Source organism: Eubalaena glacialis, chromosome 15, assembly GCF_028564815.1.
Source record: "Eubalaena glacialis isolate mEubGla1 chromosome 15, mEubGla1.1.hap2.+ XY, whole genome shotgun sequence".
NCBI classification, from domain to species: domain Eukaryota; kingdom Metazoa; phylum Chordata; class Mammalia; order Artiodactyla; family Balaenidae; genus Eubalaena; species Eubalaena glacialis.
The window spans coordinates 18,610,838-18,630,669 of NC_083730.1; the positions used below are offsets into that span (position 1 = coordinate 18,610,838).

General features: G+C 35.9%; 1 protein-coding gene across 4 annotated transcripts in view; it reads right to left on the reverse strand.

The window, feature by feature from the left end:
* The window catches only part of WDR7 (WD repeat domain 7), a 370,109-nt gene that overhangs the window by 152,107 nt on the left and 198,170 nt on the right, over window positions 1–19,832 (reverse strand). For all 4 annotated transcript variants that reach the window (XM_061169470.1, XM_061169471.1, XM_061169468.1 and 1 more), the window contains one exon: window positions 8,804–9,025. In XM_061169470.1, the coding sequence (XP_061025453.1) occupies window positions 8,804–9,025 (222 nt within the window). The remainder of the gene's footprint in view (window positions 1–8,803; window positions 9,026–19,832) is intronic.

The following is a 19,832-nucleotide window of genomic DNA, read 5'->3' on the forward strand; positions in this document are numbered from 1 at the left end:
AGATAGCAAGTTCAAGTGGCAGTAATAAACACAAGCTCTATAGTTAAAATAATAATAAATCACTTTAATAATTTCACAGAACTGTGTAGTTTTAGATGGAAGTGGCCTTAGAAATAACCTTGTCCAACTTACTCGTTTTATGGAAGAGGAACCTAAAACCCATAGTGTAGCAAATTAACAAAAAGAGTTGCAAACTAAAACTATTTTTGGAGAACAAGGATGGGATTACATCACCAAACAGGGTCTGTAATGCAAGTGTCAGATCTCAGTTAAAACGATAAAGCTGTTAAACAACATAAATTATTTATAAGTAAAAACAAGAGTAGTGAAATTTCCCATTTGATCTGAGCTTAGTATGTGGTTAAAATGAGAAACAGGTAATAAATATGTAGAAATTCATCTAAGTAAATAATATACAAATACATACGAATACAAATAAATAGTTACAAAAATATTTGGTGTTTTATTTCAACACATGTATAATAATATGGCCAAAGAAAAGTGCATTTTTATATAAATCCTCTGGAAACTAATATAGATTACCACAAACAGTAGGAATCAGTATGTATTGTAGAATATAATATCATGGGCTTTGGGGGCAAATCGCATCTGGATTCATATCCTTTATAAGACAGATAACCTTAAGGAAGTTACCTAATTTTTAAGAGTATCAGTTCACTCATATATAAAATGCTGACAGTAATACCTACCTTATAAGATTCTTAGGAAGATTTTAAAAAGTAGTCTATACACATATAAATGTCCCAATACATAGCAGATGTATTTCCTTTCTTTATTCTTCTATACACGATTCTGGTAACGATAATAATAACTAACGTTCAACTAACACTTATATGTCAGGCACTTTTCAAAGTGCTTTGCATATGCTAATTTACTTATCCTCACAGTACTCACTCTGTGAGGTAAGTGATATTATTATTCCTATTTTTTAGTTAAAGAAACAGGCAAAAGCATTTAAGGCCACACAGCTACTGAGTAGTGATTCAAGATTCAAACCCAAGCAATCCAGAATAATGAAATTCCAATAAAAAGGCTGAACTACCTAAAGAATTAGCTCTGAGAGTAATATAAATGTCACTTATTCACTGACTAGTTCCCACTACCTCTTCCAATTTAAAATATAAAGAAAATTACAATTCGTGCATTAAGGTAGTTTAGTGACCAGAACTACCATAGAACACTCAATGTAAAATAACTGTGAAGGACTCTATATTCTACTGGGTTCCTCTATTCTGGCTACAGATGAAAATCACATATGAAGCTTTAAAAATAACATAGATGCCCAAACCCCACCCCTGACTCTCTGAATAGGAACTCCAGGGTGAGGCTCAGACACATGCATTTTTAAAACATTCTACATATGATTTTAGAGCATAGCCAGAATGAAGAATTACAGTTCTAAACACTGAAGATGTGATGGCAATGCAAGTCAAGTGGCATCTGGACCAGGATGATTTTCAAAGGTAAAATTACAAGCGAGAAGTGGCAGTAAAGAACAGGGAATGCTGAGTTAGGACAATGAGAAGAGAGAATGAGGTGGACAGTGGGGTAAGAAGCCAGGCAGGGAGGCAGGTTCCCTTGCAGGTGCCTGGAAGGCCAGGTTAGACACACAAGGGAAAGCAAATGGAAATGCAGACTCTATGGCCGAAGCGGCAGCTCAGCAACACCATCTGATGGCTTTTGTGTGACCAGTGAAAAGATACATTTTTTTTGGTCACTGCTTATCCTTGCAAATGCAACAATGCTTTCTTCATCATTGTTGCTGCTTTTTTTCATAACTTGCCACCACTGCTAGTTTTGTTATTAATTGCAATTCAGTGACTTGGTCCCAATCTTGCTGAATAAAACACCTGAGATTTGGCTTAACTTTCTCACCTTAAAATGTAGGAAATAAATTCATTATTACATCAACTTCAACCAATATTAATATAGTCATTAAATAAAACATGAATGGTTAGAAAGTACACAAAGTATATGGGGGATCATTTTCACGACAGTAGACCACAACAAAGTAAAATCAAGCACAGCACCAGAATAATGTAAAACTGTAAATACAGGTTTCACAGAATTTAAACATTCCTGAGACATCATCTAACTGAGGCTTCCATTTGGTGGTATTACAACTGAACTAATCAAGAGGAACATAACTCTATCTTGTTTTAAAAAATCATAATAACAAAGAAGCCATTTATTCCAACAAACTCTTGGGGTTCTTAACTGTTTTTATTTTAGTGACTGTCTCTTGAGAATTGAATGGAATCTGGAACTTTTTTCCAGAACAGAAATGCAAGTGCACATAAACATAGCATTTTCCAGGTAACATCAGTGACACCGTGCACCTTGGCCAGCTGAAGAACCCTGGCGTTGTAGAATTCCTAAAGACCCACTGCAGGGAAAAAATTCATTTTCTTTCTCTATTCTAAATATTTCACAACATAGATGCAAACCATTTCGTAAGTATGGGGATGTGGATTTTGTACATGTTTATCCCTCTGTGGCACCAGCAGACCCCTAAACAAATGATTCAACAGTGCTCCTATTTCCAGGTGAGCTGCTGCTTGCTGACATGCCCCTCTTTTGTGCAGCACCACTTCTGAATCACACTTGTTTATAACACAAGACAACTGTGTGAAATGGTGAACATACACTGATTTAGATTTGGAAGACAAGTGTTCAAGTCCAGGCCTGACACTTTTTAGCAGTATGATGTTAAAATGTTTGACCTATTACTTCAATTTACTGTCTGCAAGAAGAAAGCTTAATCCAACTTCATCAATGTTCAGTGAGTACTGAGCAAAGCTTCAGTGTCCTCATCTGATAAATGGTAATAGTGTTTAACTGATACGTTTTGAAGACTAAATAAGATAATACATGTAAAGAGCATAGCAAAATGCCTGGCACAGAGTAAACGCTCAGGAATCATGTTGGATAAAATATCTGTCTTGCAGGGTAACAAGAGGTACATACAGACTTGGAATAAACAGTGTGTTAAATAAATGGTGGTGCCTCTCTCCACGTCTGTGGACATAAGGGGGAGCTGGGACACACAGGAATGAGTAACATGCTGAGTGGAAGCCTGGAGAGGCTGCCCATCTCCTCCCCTCCACAATGGAAGCAATCACTCCCCAAGCTCCTGCTGCTATTCATGGCTGAAAAGACTCAGCTGATTGCTTCTGTGCAATTTGCCCCAGGATGAAAAGAGCTGCCTCACCCAAGGTCACACCCCTTCCTCAGGGCACCGCCTATCCAATGACTGAATGACATGGGACTTAAAGGCTGAGGCCTTAGACTCAATTCAGGACAAGTCCAAAGTCTATCCCAGCTCCAGAGTTCCCAAGGTCACTGAAGCTTTCTAGGCAATTGAAATGCAATTCAACTTCTCCCCCTGCCCAACCCTGCCTCTTTCACTCCCTCAAGCCTGCCTCTTTCACTCCCTCAAGGTACTGATCCCAAGGATACTCCCACACACAAGTCTGTCTCAGAGTCGGCTGCCTAGGGAAGTTACGACACTTGCCCAAAGTCAGAAAGCTAATGAGAGATCAAAATGGGATCTACTACAGATGTGCCAGCATCATTCCATAATTATAAAATGAGCAGAAGAGACCAAATGAAAGAATGAACCAAAAGACCTAGAAGGTAACATTATAAATAATTCTCTAAAATATTCTTAACAATGCCTAATTTGTGGATTGGAATAAAAATTAAGGAAGGTCCCTATTGAAGTTGAGTTGATGAGACACAAGAAAGCATCCATCCCTATATGGAGAGAAAACTGGGAAGATGAAGAAGGGAAATTTCCTGGGATGTTTTCCATTTCACTTCAGACGCAGAGACTAATTGGACCGAAAGGGGCTTTAAAGACAGAACAGTTCCTGCTCTTTATTTTATACAAGAGGAAACTGCAACCCAGAGGGTCACTTTGCTTCCCAACAGTACAAAGTCACAGAGTAGCCTGGTCTAGGCCTCTTAATCTCCAGAGTCCTTCAGCTTTGTCTTCAATATGTGATTGTGACACTTTATGTAAAATGTAACACCCACAAAAGATTCATATATATTCCAACATAAGTATAAAATGTATTATAAAACTATGTATGACTTTTGAATTAGGCATCAGTGTCTCTCCCCGCCCTCCCCATCAATGTGGATAATTGGAATTTGACTACATTATGAGTTTTCACAGAATGGCTTTACGAGGAAGGCTAGAACTCCAGCAATTAAACTTCAAAAAATATTGTATCTTAATGGCCTTATCTCAGAATGAGGATAATAATTATTATCTCATTCAATAGGATGCCATAAAGACTAAATATTTAATGGTAGCAATACATTCTAAATGCCACATAAACAAATATCATAGCAATACCTACAGTAACTTCTGGCAGGTTAACTTTATAGCAGGTTAATATTACACAGAACTGACTGAAAAGAGCCCAAGTAACACACAGAACATTTAGACATCTGACTGTTTCCAAACAAGAGAGCAAGATGTGGGACTTCCCTGGTGGTCCAGTGGCTGGGACTCCGTGCTCCCAATGCAGGGGGCATGGGTTCAATCCCTGGTCGGGGAACTAAGATCCCACATGCCCCACAGCATGGCCAAAAAATTAAAAAAAATAAAATAAACCATCTATAGATTTCAAATAATAAAAAAAAATTTTTAAAAAGAGAGCAAGATTTAAACTGATAAACATAAATTTAATCAAGACATCCCAATTCTTAAAAATCCCTGTGGTACGCAAATCTACCACCAAGGAATCTAAGACCTTTGAGGAAAAAATAGGACAATGGGATGGAAGTTAAAAGAAACTCATGAGTATCTTGAAAATACTTTAAAATTATTAAAATAAAATAGGGCAACCATAATAAGAGGAAAATATCGTGGACATTTTATACATTTTGAACTTGTTCCAATAGGTACTACATTATTCATTTTTATATACGATTTCTGCTTGCTAAGAAACCTCTCAGAATCTGTCTTTTGTTACAATGAAGTAACTATAAATATTATTTGCTAAGAAACATTACCTTCTGCCCTATCTACATCTACATTCTTTATCCAAAGTGCTCAAAGAACAAACTTGGTTCCAAAAGGCTGCACTATTTTGAATGTTTGGGTAAATTTTATTTCCCTTGCCTGGGAAAGCTGAGGTAGCCCCAGGCAAAAGTCCCTCCATAGCACAGTTCAGCCCAGGGTTTCCGGCATGTCAGAAACAGGCTTTGGGACCCCTTTACTGTAGTTCAGCTCCCTGAATTTTAATAAACTGAAGAGCAGTACTAAGACCCTTTGGTTCTTTTATCAATTCCTAGGGTTTCTTTGAAAAATCTCTATTTCTACTGGGCTATAGCTTTTTAAAAATTGCCTCTTTTCACCTAACCCATTTCCTCTTTTTCTAGTTACAGCAGTAACAATTTGCAGATGAAACTATAAGTCAAAAGAAAAGACATACAGAAGCAAATTCATGAATATCAGAATTTTATATAAAGATAAACTGTGGTTAGAAAACAGACGATAACAGTATTAGTCTAGCTAACTAAGATAATGTGGTGTAAACTAATCTGCCTAGCAACCAGCCAACGGCTTGGATGAAAATCAGTCAGCGATTCATTATTTATGATGTTCCTACATTTATATACAGATACTAAGATATTAAGCTATATGAAAATTCCAGAGAAACAACATTTATGTTTACTTTCCTTGCAGGAAAATATAAAACACAAATGAATGCTGTTGAAATATTATATAAAACATGTTGGACTAAATCAGTAGCCTTCAAAATAAGTAATCCCTTCAAAAGGGAACATCTTAAAACTTTTCAAGGAACACATAGTTTTGTAAGCACACGTAGTTTTAAGGCACAGTTAGTTTAAAGGAATTGATTTTGGGATGCTAAATATGCAAATTAACACCTTGGCTAAAACTGGGAGGGTAGAAATTTTCTCTCTTCAAGGAAAATAATCAAGGATGTAAGATTTCTGACATTTAAAGGAAAGTCTGTCATGCAGTTTTTTTAATGGATGATGATGGATATCAAACAGTTATGCCAAATATTCTACTGAATATATTTAAAAGAACAATAGTTTTATTTTTAAATGTCAATATTCACAATATCCTCAAAATTATATCTTCTGCAAATGTTTAAACTTACTATTAAAAAGTTTTAGCTGTCACACTATGGAGAACAGTATGGAGGTTCCTTAAAAAACTAAAAATGGAACTATCATACGACCCAGCAATCCCACTACTGGGCATATACCCTGAGAAAACCATAATTCAAAAAGAGTCATGTACCACAATGTTCATTGCAGCTCTATTTACAATAGCCAGGACATGGAAACAACCTAAGTGTCCATCAACAGATGAATGGATAAAGAAGATGTGGCACATATATACAATGGAATATTACTCAGCCATAAAAAGAAATGAAATTGAGTTATTTGTAGTGAGGTGGATGGACCTAGCAACTGTCATACAGAGTGAAGTAAGTCAGAAAGAGGAAAACAAATACCGTATGCTAACACATATATATGGAATCTAAAAAAAAAAAAAAAAAAAAAAAATGGTTCTGATGAACCTAGGGGCAGGACAGGAATAAAGACGCAGACATAGAGAATGGACTTGAGGACATGGAGAGGGGGAAGGGGAAGCTGGGACGACGAAGTGAGAGCGTGGCATGGACATATATACACTACCAAATGTAAAATAGATAGCTAGTGGGAAGCAGCCGCATAGCACAGGGAGATCAGCTCGGTGCTTTGTGACCACCTAGAGGGGTGGGATAGGGAGGGTGGGAGGGAGATGCAAGAGGGAGGCGATATGGGGATATATGTATACATATAGCTGATTCACTTTGTTATAAAGCAGAAACTAACACACCATTGTAAAGCAATTATACTCCAATAAAGATGTTAAAAAAAAAAAGTTTTAGCTGTCAATATAAAAATGTGCAAGGGATTAGACATTTCTTGATACTCATTAGAGAGATGGTGAGCAAAAAAGTTTGAAAGTCACCAGACTAAATCATGTCAAGGTTTCACTAACCTCTAGCATCCTAATGTCAAGATTCTAAATAAGGCTCTCTCTATATAAGTCCTAGGCTGTCTGGAGTGACACAGAAAGGTTGGGCCCATTAAAGAGCCCTTGGTAGAGAAGGTGAGATTTGAGCAGGGTTTTATGAATGGAAAACAGGGAACCTGAAGAACCTGGGAAAAGATGAAGAGGCCTCTGCAGGAGAGGGGAAGTGGACGTGCCCGGGTAGAAAATGGGAAGAGCATGGGTTTTCAGGTCGCAAGAAGCTTGAGTTCAAATTCAGGTTTTACTCCATTTTGGCTGAGCTACTTTGAAGAAATCTTCATTTCTATTTTGATGATCATCTGTTTTGATGATCAAACGAAGAGATAGAAAAGAAAGTGTTTTTTAGATTATAAACTAATAGCACATGTTAGTCATTAAACCCTTTTCAACCAGAAACCATTGAGCAGTAGCAGTTTACACAATGGTCAAAAGCATGAGCTCTAGAACCAACAGACTGTTAAGACAAAAACTGCCATTTCCTGGAGGAACGATCTCAGCCAGGTTAACGAAACCTCTCTGTGCTCAATTAGCCTTATGTGTAAAATGGAGATAATTGAGGAACAACCCACTTTATAGGGTTATTGTGAGGATTAAGTGAGTTAGTGCATGTAAAGAGCTTAAAATCATGCTCAAAAGAATTACGTGGTTGCTTTATTATTGGTGGTGGTGGTATTCCTATTATTACTCCCTGATTCTCAATGTCAAACGGAGATCAAGAGATTACCAACCACTAATACGTATTTGTTGGATTAAGAATCTAAAAAGGGCTTGGGGTCGGGTGGGGAGGGAGGAGCAGGCAGGCAGCTAAGTCTATAAGAGGGCTTCAATAATAAAGCCACCAATATGGCTCCTTGGTTTCTCAGCAAAAGTATGTGACAATGATCTAGTGAACTTCTCTGCTGTCATAACTAACAAAGTAGCCTATATCTTTTCCCCTTGCTTAAAAGCCAAAACCCCAAAAGAACACATTGCAATTTATGCTACAAAGAATATCTTGATATATTCGGTAGGATTATATTTGGTAGTTAAGATGGCACATTTGTTAGAAATGATTCTGCAATATGGTAGGAACATTTTGTCCTTACCTAAGGGAGTTCTGACACTAAAGGACCAAAAGACCCCATTATAAAATACCCTTACCTATTATTAACGTACAAACCACAGAACCAAAAGTAGCAATATGACACAAACCCTTTGAGCTCTGAATGTAATTTTTTAGTCATTATTGGAATAATTTTATTGGAATACTTTTTAAATTACAGAAGTAATTCGTAGTTCCTCATTCACGTTCTTTAAAATACATACATATATATTTATACACACACACACACACACATTTTTTTTTAAATAAAAAATTGGTCTTCCACCCCTGACTTTTCAAATCACATTCAGGACAAGATGCATAGTTTTTCAGAAATTATTTTAGAAGTTAGAAGTTTTGGCTAAAGTCTTGACCAAAATGTGGAAACACAAAGCTCAGAAATGTGTTATTTTAAGAAAAGCATTTAAAAGACCATGTTTTAACTTTTAAAAAGAAGTCCCAGAACTATAACTACAGGGTAATGTGCCAAATAGATTGTGCTGCTTTCCAATTTCATTTAAGCATTCTATCTGAGCTAAAACTCAGGATATGTTCAATATTCTGAGATTTTGTTAACAGGTAATACGTACTGAGAAGCAATAGATCGGCGTTAGGAATTTTTAACTTACAAGTATGTCTGGCCAGTGAGTAGTTGGATCCACCACTCGTCAAACCAAATCCCTCAGGAATTTGACTAGAGCTTCGAGGTCTGGTCAGCAGTTTAGGAGGTTCAATTTCTGCACCAAATTCAGCTCCTATTACTCCTAGTAAAACAATAGCAGTAGCTTGCTTCCGTCTTTCCTCATAAGATGTGGAAATTTTTTTCATTTGTGGGACACTTGATAAGCAACCTGAAAACCAAAACATAAGAATAGAAATTAAAAGACTATCAATACATATGATAAGAAACACATTCCAGATTGGTCTCTCAGGAATGAACAGGCTTTTCAACAAATGGCACTGGAACAACTGGTTTTCCACGTGCAAAAGAATGAATTTGGATTTCTACCTCTCACCATGTAAGAAAATCAGCTCAAAATGGATTACAGTCCTAAATATAAGAGCTAAAATTAAATAACTTACAGAAAAAAAAACAGATGTATATTTTTTTATGATCTTGGGTTAGACAATGATTTCTTAGATATTATAGCAAAAGCATGAGTAATTTAAAAAATTTTTTTAAAGTGAACTTCAGTATTAAAAACTTTTGAGCTTCAAATGACATAATCAGGAAAGTAAAAAGAACATACAGACTGAGAGAAAATATTGTCAAATTATATATCTAATAAGGGATTGTATCCAGAATACTTAAGGACCGCTTCTTACAACTCAATATTAAGAAAATCCAACTTTTAAAATGAGCAACCAATTTAAATAGATACTTCTCCAAAGATATATGAATGGCCAATATGCATATTAAAGCTGCTCAACATCATTGGTCATTAGAAAAATGGAAATCAAAACCACGGTGAGATACCACTTCACATCTACTAGAATGGCTGCAATTAAAAGGACAGACCATGACATGTATTGTTGAGTCTGTACAGAAATTGAAACTCTCATGCATTGCAGGTGGCAATGTACAATGATACAACTATTCATACTTTGGAAAATAGTTTGGCAGTTAGAGTTATAACATATGGCCCAGCAATCCCACTCCTAGGTATCCACCCAAGAGGAGTGAAAACAAACGTACACATAAAGACTTGTACATGAATGTCCATAGCAGCGTTATTCATAAGAGCCAAAAAGTAGAAACAACTAAAAAGTCCATCAGCTGATAAACGGCTAAACAAAATGTGCTATACCCATCCAATAAAATATTATTCAGCAATAAAAAGGAATGAAGCATTAATACATGCTGCAATGTGGATGACCTTGAAAACACTATGCTAAGGGAAAAAAAGCCAGTCACAAAGGACCATGTGTTGTTGTATAATTCCATTTACATGAAATGTCCAGAATAGGCAAATCTATATAGACAGAAAGTAAGACTGGGACCGAGGTGAAATGGTTAATGATGGCTAATGAGTACTAGGTTTTTGAGATGAAAAACTTATAAAATTAGATTATGATATCTGCACAACTCCAAATATACTAAGAATAGCTGGATTCTACATTTTAAAGGATGAATTTTATGGAATATAAATCATATCTAAATAAAGCTCTTTTTAAGAAAAAATTGCTAACTCATTTATTAATTTGCCCACTAACTTTACAAATATTTATTGAGCACCTACTTTGGGCCAGGGAATTGCAAACAGGAAAATAAGTAGTCCAGGTTCTCAAGAAGCTCACTAGTACATACAAAAGGAGAGCCTGTCCACAAAGGAGGAAATGCTGAACTTAAAACTCAGAAGATAAGTGGAAGTTTGCCAGGAAATAAGAGAGATGCACAGCAAGAGGAAGGCAAAGGATGAATACTTTGTCCAGATGGACCAGAACGCAGAAGCCCAACCAGCCATTTGAAGAAGTGCTCACAACCTGGGCAAAGCTCAGTATAGTTTCATATGCAGAAGAAATACCAGCATGACACCCAAAACATAATGGAGAACAATTTGAAATCTTTATTAAAGTATCAGTAAATAGGTAATGGGGAATTACATTCTTAACACATAACACTACTTCTTAAAATTTATTTTCCCAACCTTTCTCTAAGGTAACTACACCTCATTCATTCTCCCAAATGCTCCCAAGATTTGGTCTTTTGCTCAGTCCTACCCTTTTCTAGTTCTACTTGTTTCTGTAAGTGGTCTACCTTTTATTTTTTGTTTGATATTTATTATACGATATCACAAGCATCAAAAGAATTACACTGAGAATATACAAAGAATATCATGAAATATACATGTACACAAGCAACTTTGTATAATCTTAATGTTTTCCATAGGTGCTTCAGATTTTTAAAAGTAATTAACTAATGTGGATATGACTAAAGCCTACCATGGATTGTGTCTTGACTTTACTACACCTCCCTCTTGCCCTAGAGGTCACCATGATCCTGACCTTATCAAATACTTTTTATCTATCTATTATATAATCACATCAATGTTACCTGAAATGTATATTTTCTGGCCTTGAACTATGCTTGCATTCCAGGGGTAAACTCAGAGTACATGGATGAATGGAGATCAATAGATAGATAGGTAGGTAGGTAGGTAAATAGGCCAGTAGGCAGACTCTGAACTAAATTTGCTAATAGAGTTTTTTGAGTTTATGTCCATAGGCAAGATTGAACTATGATTTTCTTTTCATGTACTATTCTTGTTGGGTCTTGGTAGCAATATAATACAAGCCTCCAAAACTGGGTTAACTTTCACTCCCCAATTCTTTGAAAACAGTTAAAGAATTCTTGAAGTTAGATGACAATTCTCCTCTAAAATGATCAGGGCCTGTGTCTCAGGATGCTCCCCTTCTGGAGTCAGGGAGTAGGGGATGCAGGGGCAGGGAAGGTGCAAGGGTGGAAGAAGGAATATTTTTTATTATTAATTCATTTTCTGTAACACTTAGTTATTTGGTTTGATTTTCTGTTTCTTCTTGAATCATTTCAGATAGCTTACAGTTTTAGAATTACCCATTTCATCTAAGATTTTAAATGTATTGGTCTGAAGTTATTTAGAGTGTTCTCTATGATTTAAAAATCTCAATTGTATCAGTTGCTATGAATCCTTTTAAGTATTATTTCCTTGCGCCTTCTCTAATATTATTTTTCATGCCTTTCTTAATCAGTTGTTCTAGAAATATATATTTTATCAGATTTCCAAAAATATTGTGGTTTTGATCTTACTGTTTCAGCTTTCTATTCCACTAATTTCTGCTGTTATTTTTATTATTTCTCCCACTTCCTTTAGGTTTTCTCTCTGTTCTCTCTTTCTCTTTGCTTTATTTCTAGGTTCCCAGGTTGAACACAGCTCACTTCTTTTCATTGTTTTCTATTATGGTTAACAGCACAGGTCACACAGTGAGCATCCATTTTCCTCTACTCCTTTAATAATACAACCTCAATTTTAACTGAATAGCAATGTATTCATACTCTTTCCATGTCCTTCCAGGAACCGAGGAAGCCATAAACTAGCTCCTGGCCTTAAGCTCTATTCATTACATATTTTAAGTCCTCTTTGTTCATAGGAGCCAAAGCCTACTTCTGGAAAGCAACTATTGCTTTTAGCCCAGATCATGGCATTTCTATTCCATTACTTGTCCACAACGATATCTATCTTTCTTGAGCCTAGTTATGCCTTGTTGGTTTTCTATTTGTATATTTAATCCATCATAGCTATACATTTGGTACAGAGGGATTTCAAAAGTGAACTTCTGGAGCCATCTAGATGGGAGGTCAGCTTTCTGCTCTTTCTCATATTAACCCATCCAGCTTTTCTGGCCTCTTTCAATCCATTGCTCTGTACATTAATTAAATCAATACAGTGAAGGGTCCTCAGAGCAGTATGCCAACCAAGAAATTAGCAGCAGGGACCTCGGAATACTTTTAGATGTTTATTTTGTCTCTTCGTTTTTTTTTTTTTCCTTTTGTCATTCTATACTACTGCAAGTAAGGCAGGGAATGACAAAAGGGGAAGCTAAAGGGGTACTAAAACAAGAGGCCTTTGTACAGCAAGCTGAAGACTTTTAACTTTAGGCTGATGGAAAGCCACTGAACAATTCTGTATAAGCTGGTTACATGCGATTTATTGTCAGAAAGATCATGATAGCAGTCGTATGGGAGGTGGACCGTGAGGTAAAACAAGACTGGGGTCAAGTCGAACCAAAAGACGGCTCATGCAATCGTCAAGTGGAAAACAGTGAGCACCAGTGGCGGTAGAATTCACAATTCATTCCATCAGCTACTCAGTCATTCAGCATATAAGGACCAAAGATCTAGTGTACGCATGGCATTATGCAAATATGAACTAATGAATTGATATGGGATGAATTAAGATGAATTAATAGGGATAAGAAAAGCAAAGTCCCTGTCCTCACTGAATGTAGAGGCAACTAAACAGGAATTAGAAATGTAAAGGTGAAAAATCAATGAGAACTTTACGGTCTAAGAGAACAGTACGTGTAAGAACCTAAAGCATAAAGAATTTGTTGATTTCTATTGCAAGAGTAGGCCACGGGGCTGGAATGCTACGAGCAAGAAGGGAATGGTAGAACGTGAGGCGAGAGTCAGGAAAGGGGCAAATCATAGATGACTCTACTGGTCATATTCGCATTGTTCAATCCTTTGAACAATGGAATTTAGGGTTTTAGAAAAACACTCTGAGCGTGTATGAAGAATGCTGGAAATGAGATGAGCAATAAACAGGGTATTGTAGAAATGAAAGTGAGAGATTAAGGTTGGTTTGGTGTTGGGATGTTAAATAGGAGATGCAGAGAAGTGGGTGGCTGCCAGATCCTGGTGAGGTCTGGGTAGTTGATAGAAACACTACAGAAAGATATTTGGTGTCATGCTCTGAATTCTTTTAAAAATCCTAATTAACTAAAACAAAAGTAAAACAAAAATTTTAAAACCCTTGCAAGAGAGGTAGGTCTGGCCTTTCCAGAAGCCAAATTAAAAAAAAAAAAAAATCTAGAGCACAAGGTTTCTTAGCATACTTAAATTCCATTTATTTAGCTGTGCTGAGAGACAGAATAGGATGTGGGCAAGAAGCCCCAGCTGAATCTAAGAAATGGAAATGGAAAGATATTACAAAGATGTTAAGAGTTGGGAAGGAATCATTGAGTAAAAAAGTGGCATAATAGCACTTAAGGAAAAATGGGAGATTAGTTATCTAGGAAGCTAAGGTGGTAACATCAAAGAGTAGTTACTGTTTATTTGGATTCCAAGAAAAGTTTGGTGCAATTGATAACAAAAAAGATTTGCTCTTGTTGTTGCTACAGTTTCTTAGCTTCTGCATGTCACATTTTATTGTTTAAAAAAAAAAGTTAGTTTAGGAAATTTGCCATTAGTTTTAAAGCATGTATAGAAAGACAAAATCTGAAATGAGATAACAGAAAATAGATCCATCTTTAAAAATATTCTAATTCTTTCAGGTAAAATTTTAGTTATTATTTTCCTAATTTGCTTTATTTTGTTTGGTGTATTTCAAATCACATGCAGACTGCTTTATAATAATGTTCCCCCAATGTTATAAAATTATTTTATAACTTCCAAGGTCATGATAAGTCATATTTCATGAATTAACATTTCTTATAAAAAGCCTCAATTACAATGTTTAAAAATATTTCAGTTACACAAGATATATCTTCCAATCTGATACCACAGTACACATTTCTGTCTCTTCATGGATATTTTTTCTAACTTTTTAAAGACAAAGAGGAAATGTTAATAAAAGTATTAGCATGTACACGTGAGTATAGATACAAAGTATGACACTGGTCTGTGATAGTTTATAGTAACCAAAGGGGGAAAACACCCTAAAAGCTTAACCATGCTAAAAAGGAAGAAAAATCAATAATCACTGCCTCTGTGTTTAGAAGGATGAAAATAGACCCTAATTCTAGACAAAGTGATATTTAACAGTTTGATAATCTATACCTCAGCACATGCATTTAAAACCAACTTTATTTCTGTACAGGAACAGACACAAGGAGTAAGAGCTCTGTGCGACTACATCTAGATTCATGTAGCACATATTTTATTCTTTACATAGTCTTCTTGAAACAGGAAGCCAACCAAGCTCCCCTCCCCCCTTGTCTCAGCAAGAGCATGCTCCGTAACAATAGTTCAAAGGAAAGCTCTATTCTGCAGTTGCACTGATTGTTCTGTCAGCTGACCTCTGCAGAAGGGAATTGCTAACCGCTGCCTTGCTCCTTAGCTGACAAATGAATGATCGCAGCTCCATCTATTTTCACTATGGCTGCCTCTAGCCCAGGTGCTCAGACAGAGAGCCCGGTGTGACATCTTAGATCAAGATGAATTGGCACAAACTCCTGATCCAAGATTGTTTTATACCATTTAATTTAGTTTCTTCCCCTGCTTGGATGAGCACAGCTCTGGTTATGGATTTCTATTCTAATGTACTGAAGCAGGCCCTGAAAGAAGCCAATGAAGCAGCTGCTGGAGCAAGGGACTGCAGGGAGACTGATCAATAGGCAAGGCATTGACCCCAGCCGGCCAGCCTCTGCAACCGCCATGCTCGAAGGGGGAGGGGGCACGGAGCACACATGGGCTGCTTCCAGTAGGAAATAAAACAACAGGGGCATCTGGAGAGCTCCACCTCCACCCTGGTCCCCCACCTTCTCTATGTTCCTTTTGTTTAATTACCTCAATCTTGTCCTAACTCCCACTTCTTGGGAAGGAATTAAGACTTCAGGGAAGTTTTAATAATGTTCTTTAAAACTGCCATTTGTAAATTTTATTCTTAAGCTAATAGAAAGAATCATAATAGAAAGAATAATAGAAATAGAAAGCTAATAGAAAGAATCATAACAGGTGCCCTCTGCTAAGTGGCCAAAATATGAAACTTAATTAGCTGTCAAGTACATCACTTGGTGTAATTTAAAGTTTGGCATGTGCACAGGCTCATAAGAACACTGTCCAACTGGCTATGAACACTACTGATGCTGAAATTCTATGGTATGTAATTTTTATCAGTGCTCAGACCTGAAAAGATGATAGCTCTTTGTTAACATGGAAAGAAGAACAAGAAAAGGATCCCCTAAAAGAGACACGGACTGATTAGTAAATGTATAAGGTGACAGATGCCCATCCCTGCTACCATTCTAACAACAACACAGCAATTTCTGATTCTTTATTTTTTTCAAATTTGGAAACATTTAAAATTATTGGCTTCGCCTGTTTTTTCTCCTAAATAATATAAGATATACACAATTAGCTGCAATGTTTTCCTACAAATAAACTGACAACCAAATAGGAGATTCTGAGATATTAAAAATAAGATAGGGCTTCTCTGGTGTCACAGTGGTTAAGAATCCGCCTGCCAATGCAGGGGACACGGGTTCAAACCCTGGTCCGGGAAGATCCCACATGCTGTGGAGCAACTAAGCCCGTGCACCACAACTACTGAGCCTGCGCTCTAGGACCCGTGAACCACAACTACTGAGCCCGCGTGCCACAACTACTGAAGCCTGCGCACCTAGAGCCCGTGCTCCGCAAGAAGAGAAGCCACCGCAATGAGAAGCCTGTGCACCACAACGAAGAGTAGCCCCCGCTCGCCGCAACTAGAGAAAGCCCGCACGCAGCAACGAAGACGAGACGCAACGCAGCCAAAAATAAATAAAATAAATTAAAAAAAAAAAATAATAAGATAATTCTGCAAAAGTAGATCTTTTTACAGTTTCATTCGTCTCATGAAAATTTGGTGTTTTTTCACAGAGACATGCCTCCATTTAATCATGCTAAAGGGTGACATGGAGATCCACTTTCTTGACAGGACGGTTGATCACCCTATCACAGTAAGAAAATTAATACCTTCAACTAGCCCTGTGTGGAAAACAGAAGCTACATGCAATAGTAAAGGACATAAATGTTCTAAATTTGAAGTTGCAAACAGAATACTTGTTCTGTGTGAAAGTAATGTTTCCTCATTATTGGGTTACTTTAAACAAAATATGAGCCTTTGATTTTATTAAAACAACCATTTAATTCATACAGTGTTCCTCAAAAGTACATAATTGTCTTTAGATTTAGCATAATTGACTCTAGATTTCCAGGAGCAGGAGTAAACCCTTTACTTACAGCTTAACTAGAACACAGGTAAAATATTTGAGAAGTTTAAGCTATTTAAAGGGCTGTGAGATATTGATTACTTCATTTAAAAAGCAGTCAGAGAGTGCAACCAAGAGGTCAAGATAAATTTAACAGTTTGAAGCACTTTACTAAATAACTCTAAAGATGATGTTAATTGGCTTTGTGCAGTTCCAGGGTAAAATTAATTTTATCCTAGCTTACAATAAAAGGATTAAAAGACATATTAAGTTCTTCAGTTTTAACTGGAATAGGAATCAATGGATTTGAATTAAGGCTAACAGCAGTTTTATGAGAGATGGCCTACCAGCATATACTTTATATCTGCTATTAGCCATATATTGATGGAGCTCTGTTATTGTATTAGGTATTAAAACCTTAGAGAAGAATATACCACCAATTACTACTCTGAGAATATACTTTAAGAATTGGGTGATTTGACCTGGAAAAATTGTCGTCAAAAATTTGATTCTTTGTTTAGGATTCAGTATCAGAATGCTTTTTATAGCTGACTTATCTATGTTACAATGTCTATAATTCTAGAAAAAATTAATGAAATGATGTAGTTAAATTCCATCACAATTCACTTCGAGATTATAACTATATTTAAAACTGTATCACAAGCATCTCATTAGGGTTTTTTAAACCAAAACATTACATTCAGATTAATTTTAGCACACCAATTTTATGCCAGATATTCCTGGCAATAATAGAGTCCAAGAGACACTCATAATGATACAAATATTTTCTGAATTTGATATAAATTTCAATATACTCTAAAACATCACTCTCAAAATTCAGAAATGTCTATTTATTATAGTAAAATGAACGTACAATTTCAAATGTTTTTTCTTCACTCTTTCATTATTTAACGATATGTTTTGGAACTATATCATAGAAAAATAAATTGCTTTTACTATGAGCTGCCTAGCAAAGCAAAAAATACAATTCGTAGTTAATAAGGTATATGTGTTATATATTATTAAATAACTGGCTTTGTAAGACTTTATAGGAATGATTGGGAAAAAGTCAGTTGCAAGATCTAAAGACTACTTAAAATAATAATTTGGATTAAGCTAGAAAATAGTTTCTACTGTAGTTCTTTACAACTCTTTTATGTGCAGTAAAGTGTATTTGCTAATATTAGGTTATGATTAATTATTAAAGAACAAAAGTAAATTTAGCAAAGTGAACTTTGTTAACACAGGCAATCATAAAGACAAGGGAACTTTCAGAATTAAGACACATGATTTACTATTTACAGTGTGACGCTCTACAAATATTAGCCAATAAAAGTACAAAAAATTTCTTTCTTTTTTCAGACCAGTAAAATATTCTTCCAGATTTTCATTTTTATCTGTTTCTCTTTTCTCAGCCCCATTGACATTTTAAACGTGATGGGGTATTATCAGCAGATATTATGAAAAACATATATAAAATTGTATATTAGGTAACGATGAGTTTAAATAGTAAGGACAGTGAAATATGTCAAATGAAAATATATTTTAATACATTTCAGAACTTAAACAACAGAAGTACCTAAAAGAAACTAGATCTTCAAATGTGAGTTGAGTTCTAATTGTTTCTTAGATGTACTTTAATCAAAATAATTTCAACTTACTTCTGACTGACTACTATCTAAATTGATATACCTAGTTGCCTAATGGAATATTAATTTATTTTTAATATATGCCTTTTAAATAATTACACTGTGCTAATCAAAAATGTTAATTTTACAAATACATATACACATTGGTGTACATAATTATGTGCACACACATAAGTATACAACATTCTTAGCTTTAGTGTCTTGATACCCTGAGCTAGAAGCGTATTTTTGAAATTTTAAAATCTATGTTTTAATCTGTTTTAAATCATAATGAGAAAAATGTTGGCCCTCGGTGGCATTTTCACAGTTGTAAATAAATTGTTTCCACACGTTTAGCCAGAGCATTCCCCGTACCTACTGGCTGCTACTCTTAGGGTTGCTGAAGACTGGATAAAGTACAACGCTATAAAAATGTCAAATTTTACTCCATATGTAATTGTAATCTTCCAAATAAGCTTTATTAACAATAGTTAAGGACTTCCCTGGTGGTGCAGTGGTTAAGAATCCGCCTGCCAATGCAAGGGACACGGGTTCGAGCCCTGGCCCGGGGAAGATCCCACATGCCGCGGAGCTACTAAGCCCGTGCGCCACAACTACTGAGCTTGCGCTCTAGAGCCCGCGAGCCACAACTACTGAGCCCTTGTGCCACAACTACTGAAGCCCACGCACCTAGAGCCCATGCTCCACAACAAGGGAAGCCACCGCAATGAGAAGCCCACGCACGGCAGCAAAGAGTAGCCCCCCGCTCACCGTAACTTGAGAAAGCCCGCTCCCAGCCACGAAGACCCAATGCAGCCAAAAAAATAAATAAAAATAAATAAATGTATTTAAAAAAACACAATATTTAAAATAAGGAAAAAATTTTTGATATTAATTTATTTTTAAGACAATTTGGTCTTAAAATGGTATAGTATTCCACTAATTAGATTTAAGTTTCCAATATACCACAGTTTTCAGTTGAATACTTCAAAGATGAATTTGTTAAATGGGAACATAAAAAGACATAGATTGGTGACAATCAGCATGTGAAAAAGAACTCAAACATGTCACTCTCTTTGGTGGTGAATGCAAGTTTCATAAGCTCACAAAGAGAATCTGAGTCCATGCCATTGAAAACTTATGTAATTAAGTTCCTTTTCTTAAGCCACGTGCTTTTATATGAATATATTATTTTCACTTTTGTTGACACAACTTAGAACACTGAAAAATCTTCCACTTTTTACAAAATGTGGCAAAGAAATTTTGATAATATGGAAAAACAATAAAATGGCAGATGGTTATATGGCCAACATGTAAATTTCTACCTGTGTTTCTGATGTAAATAAAATAAAATAAAACA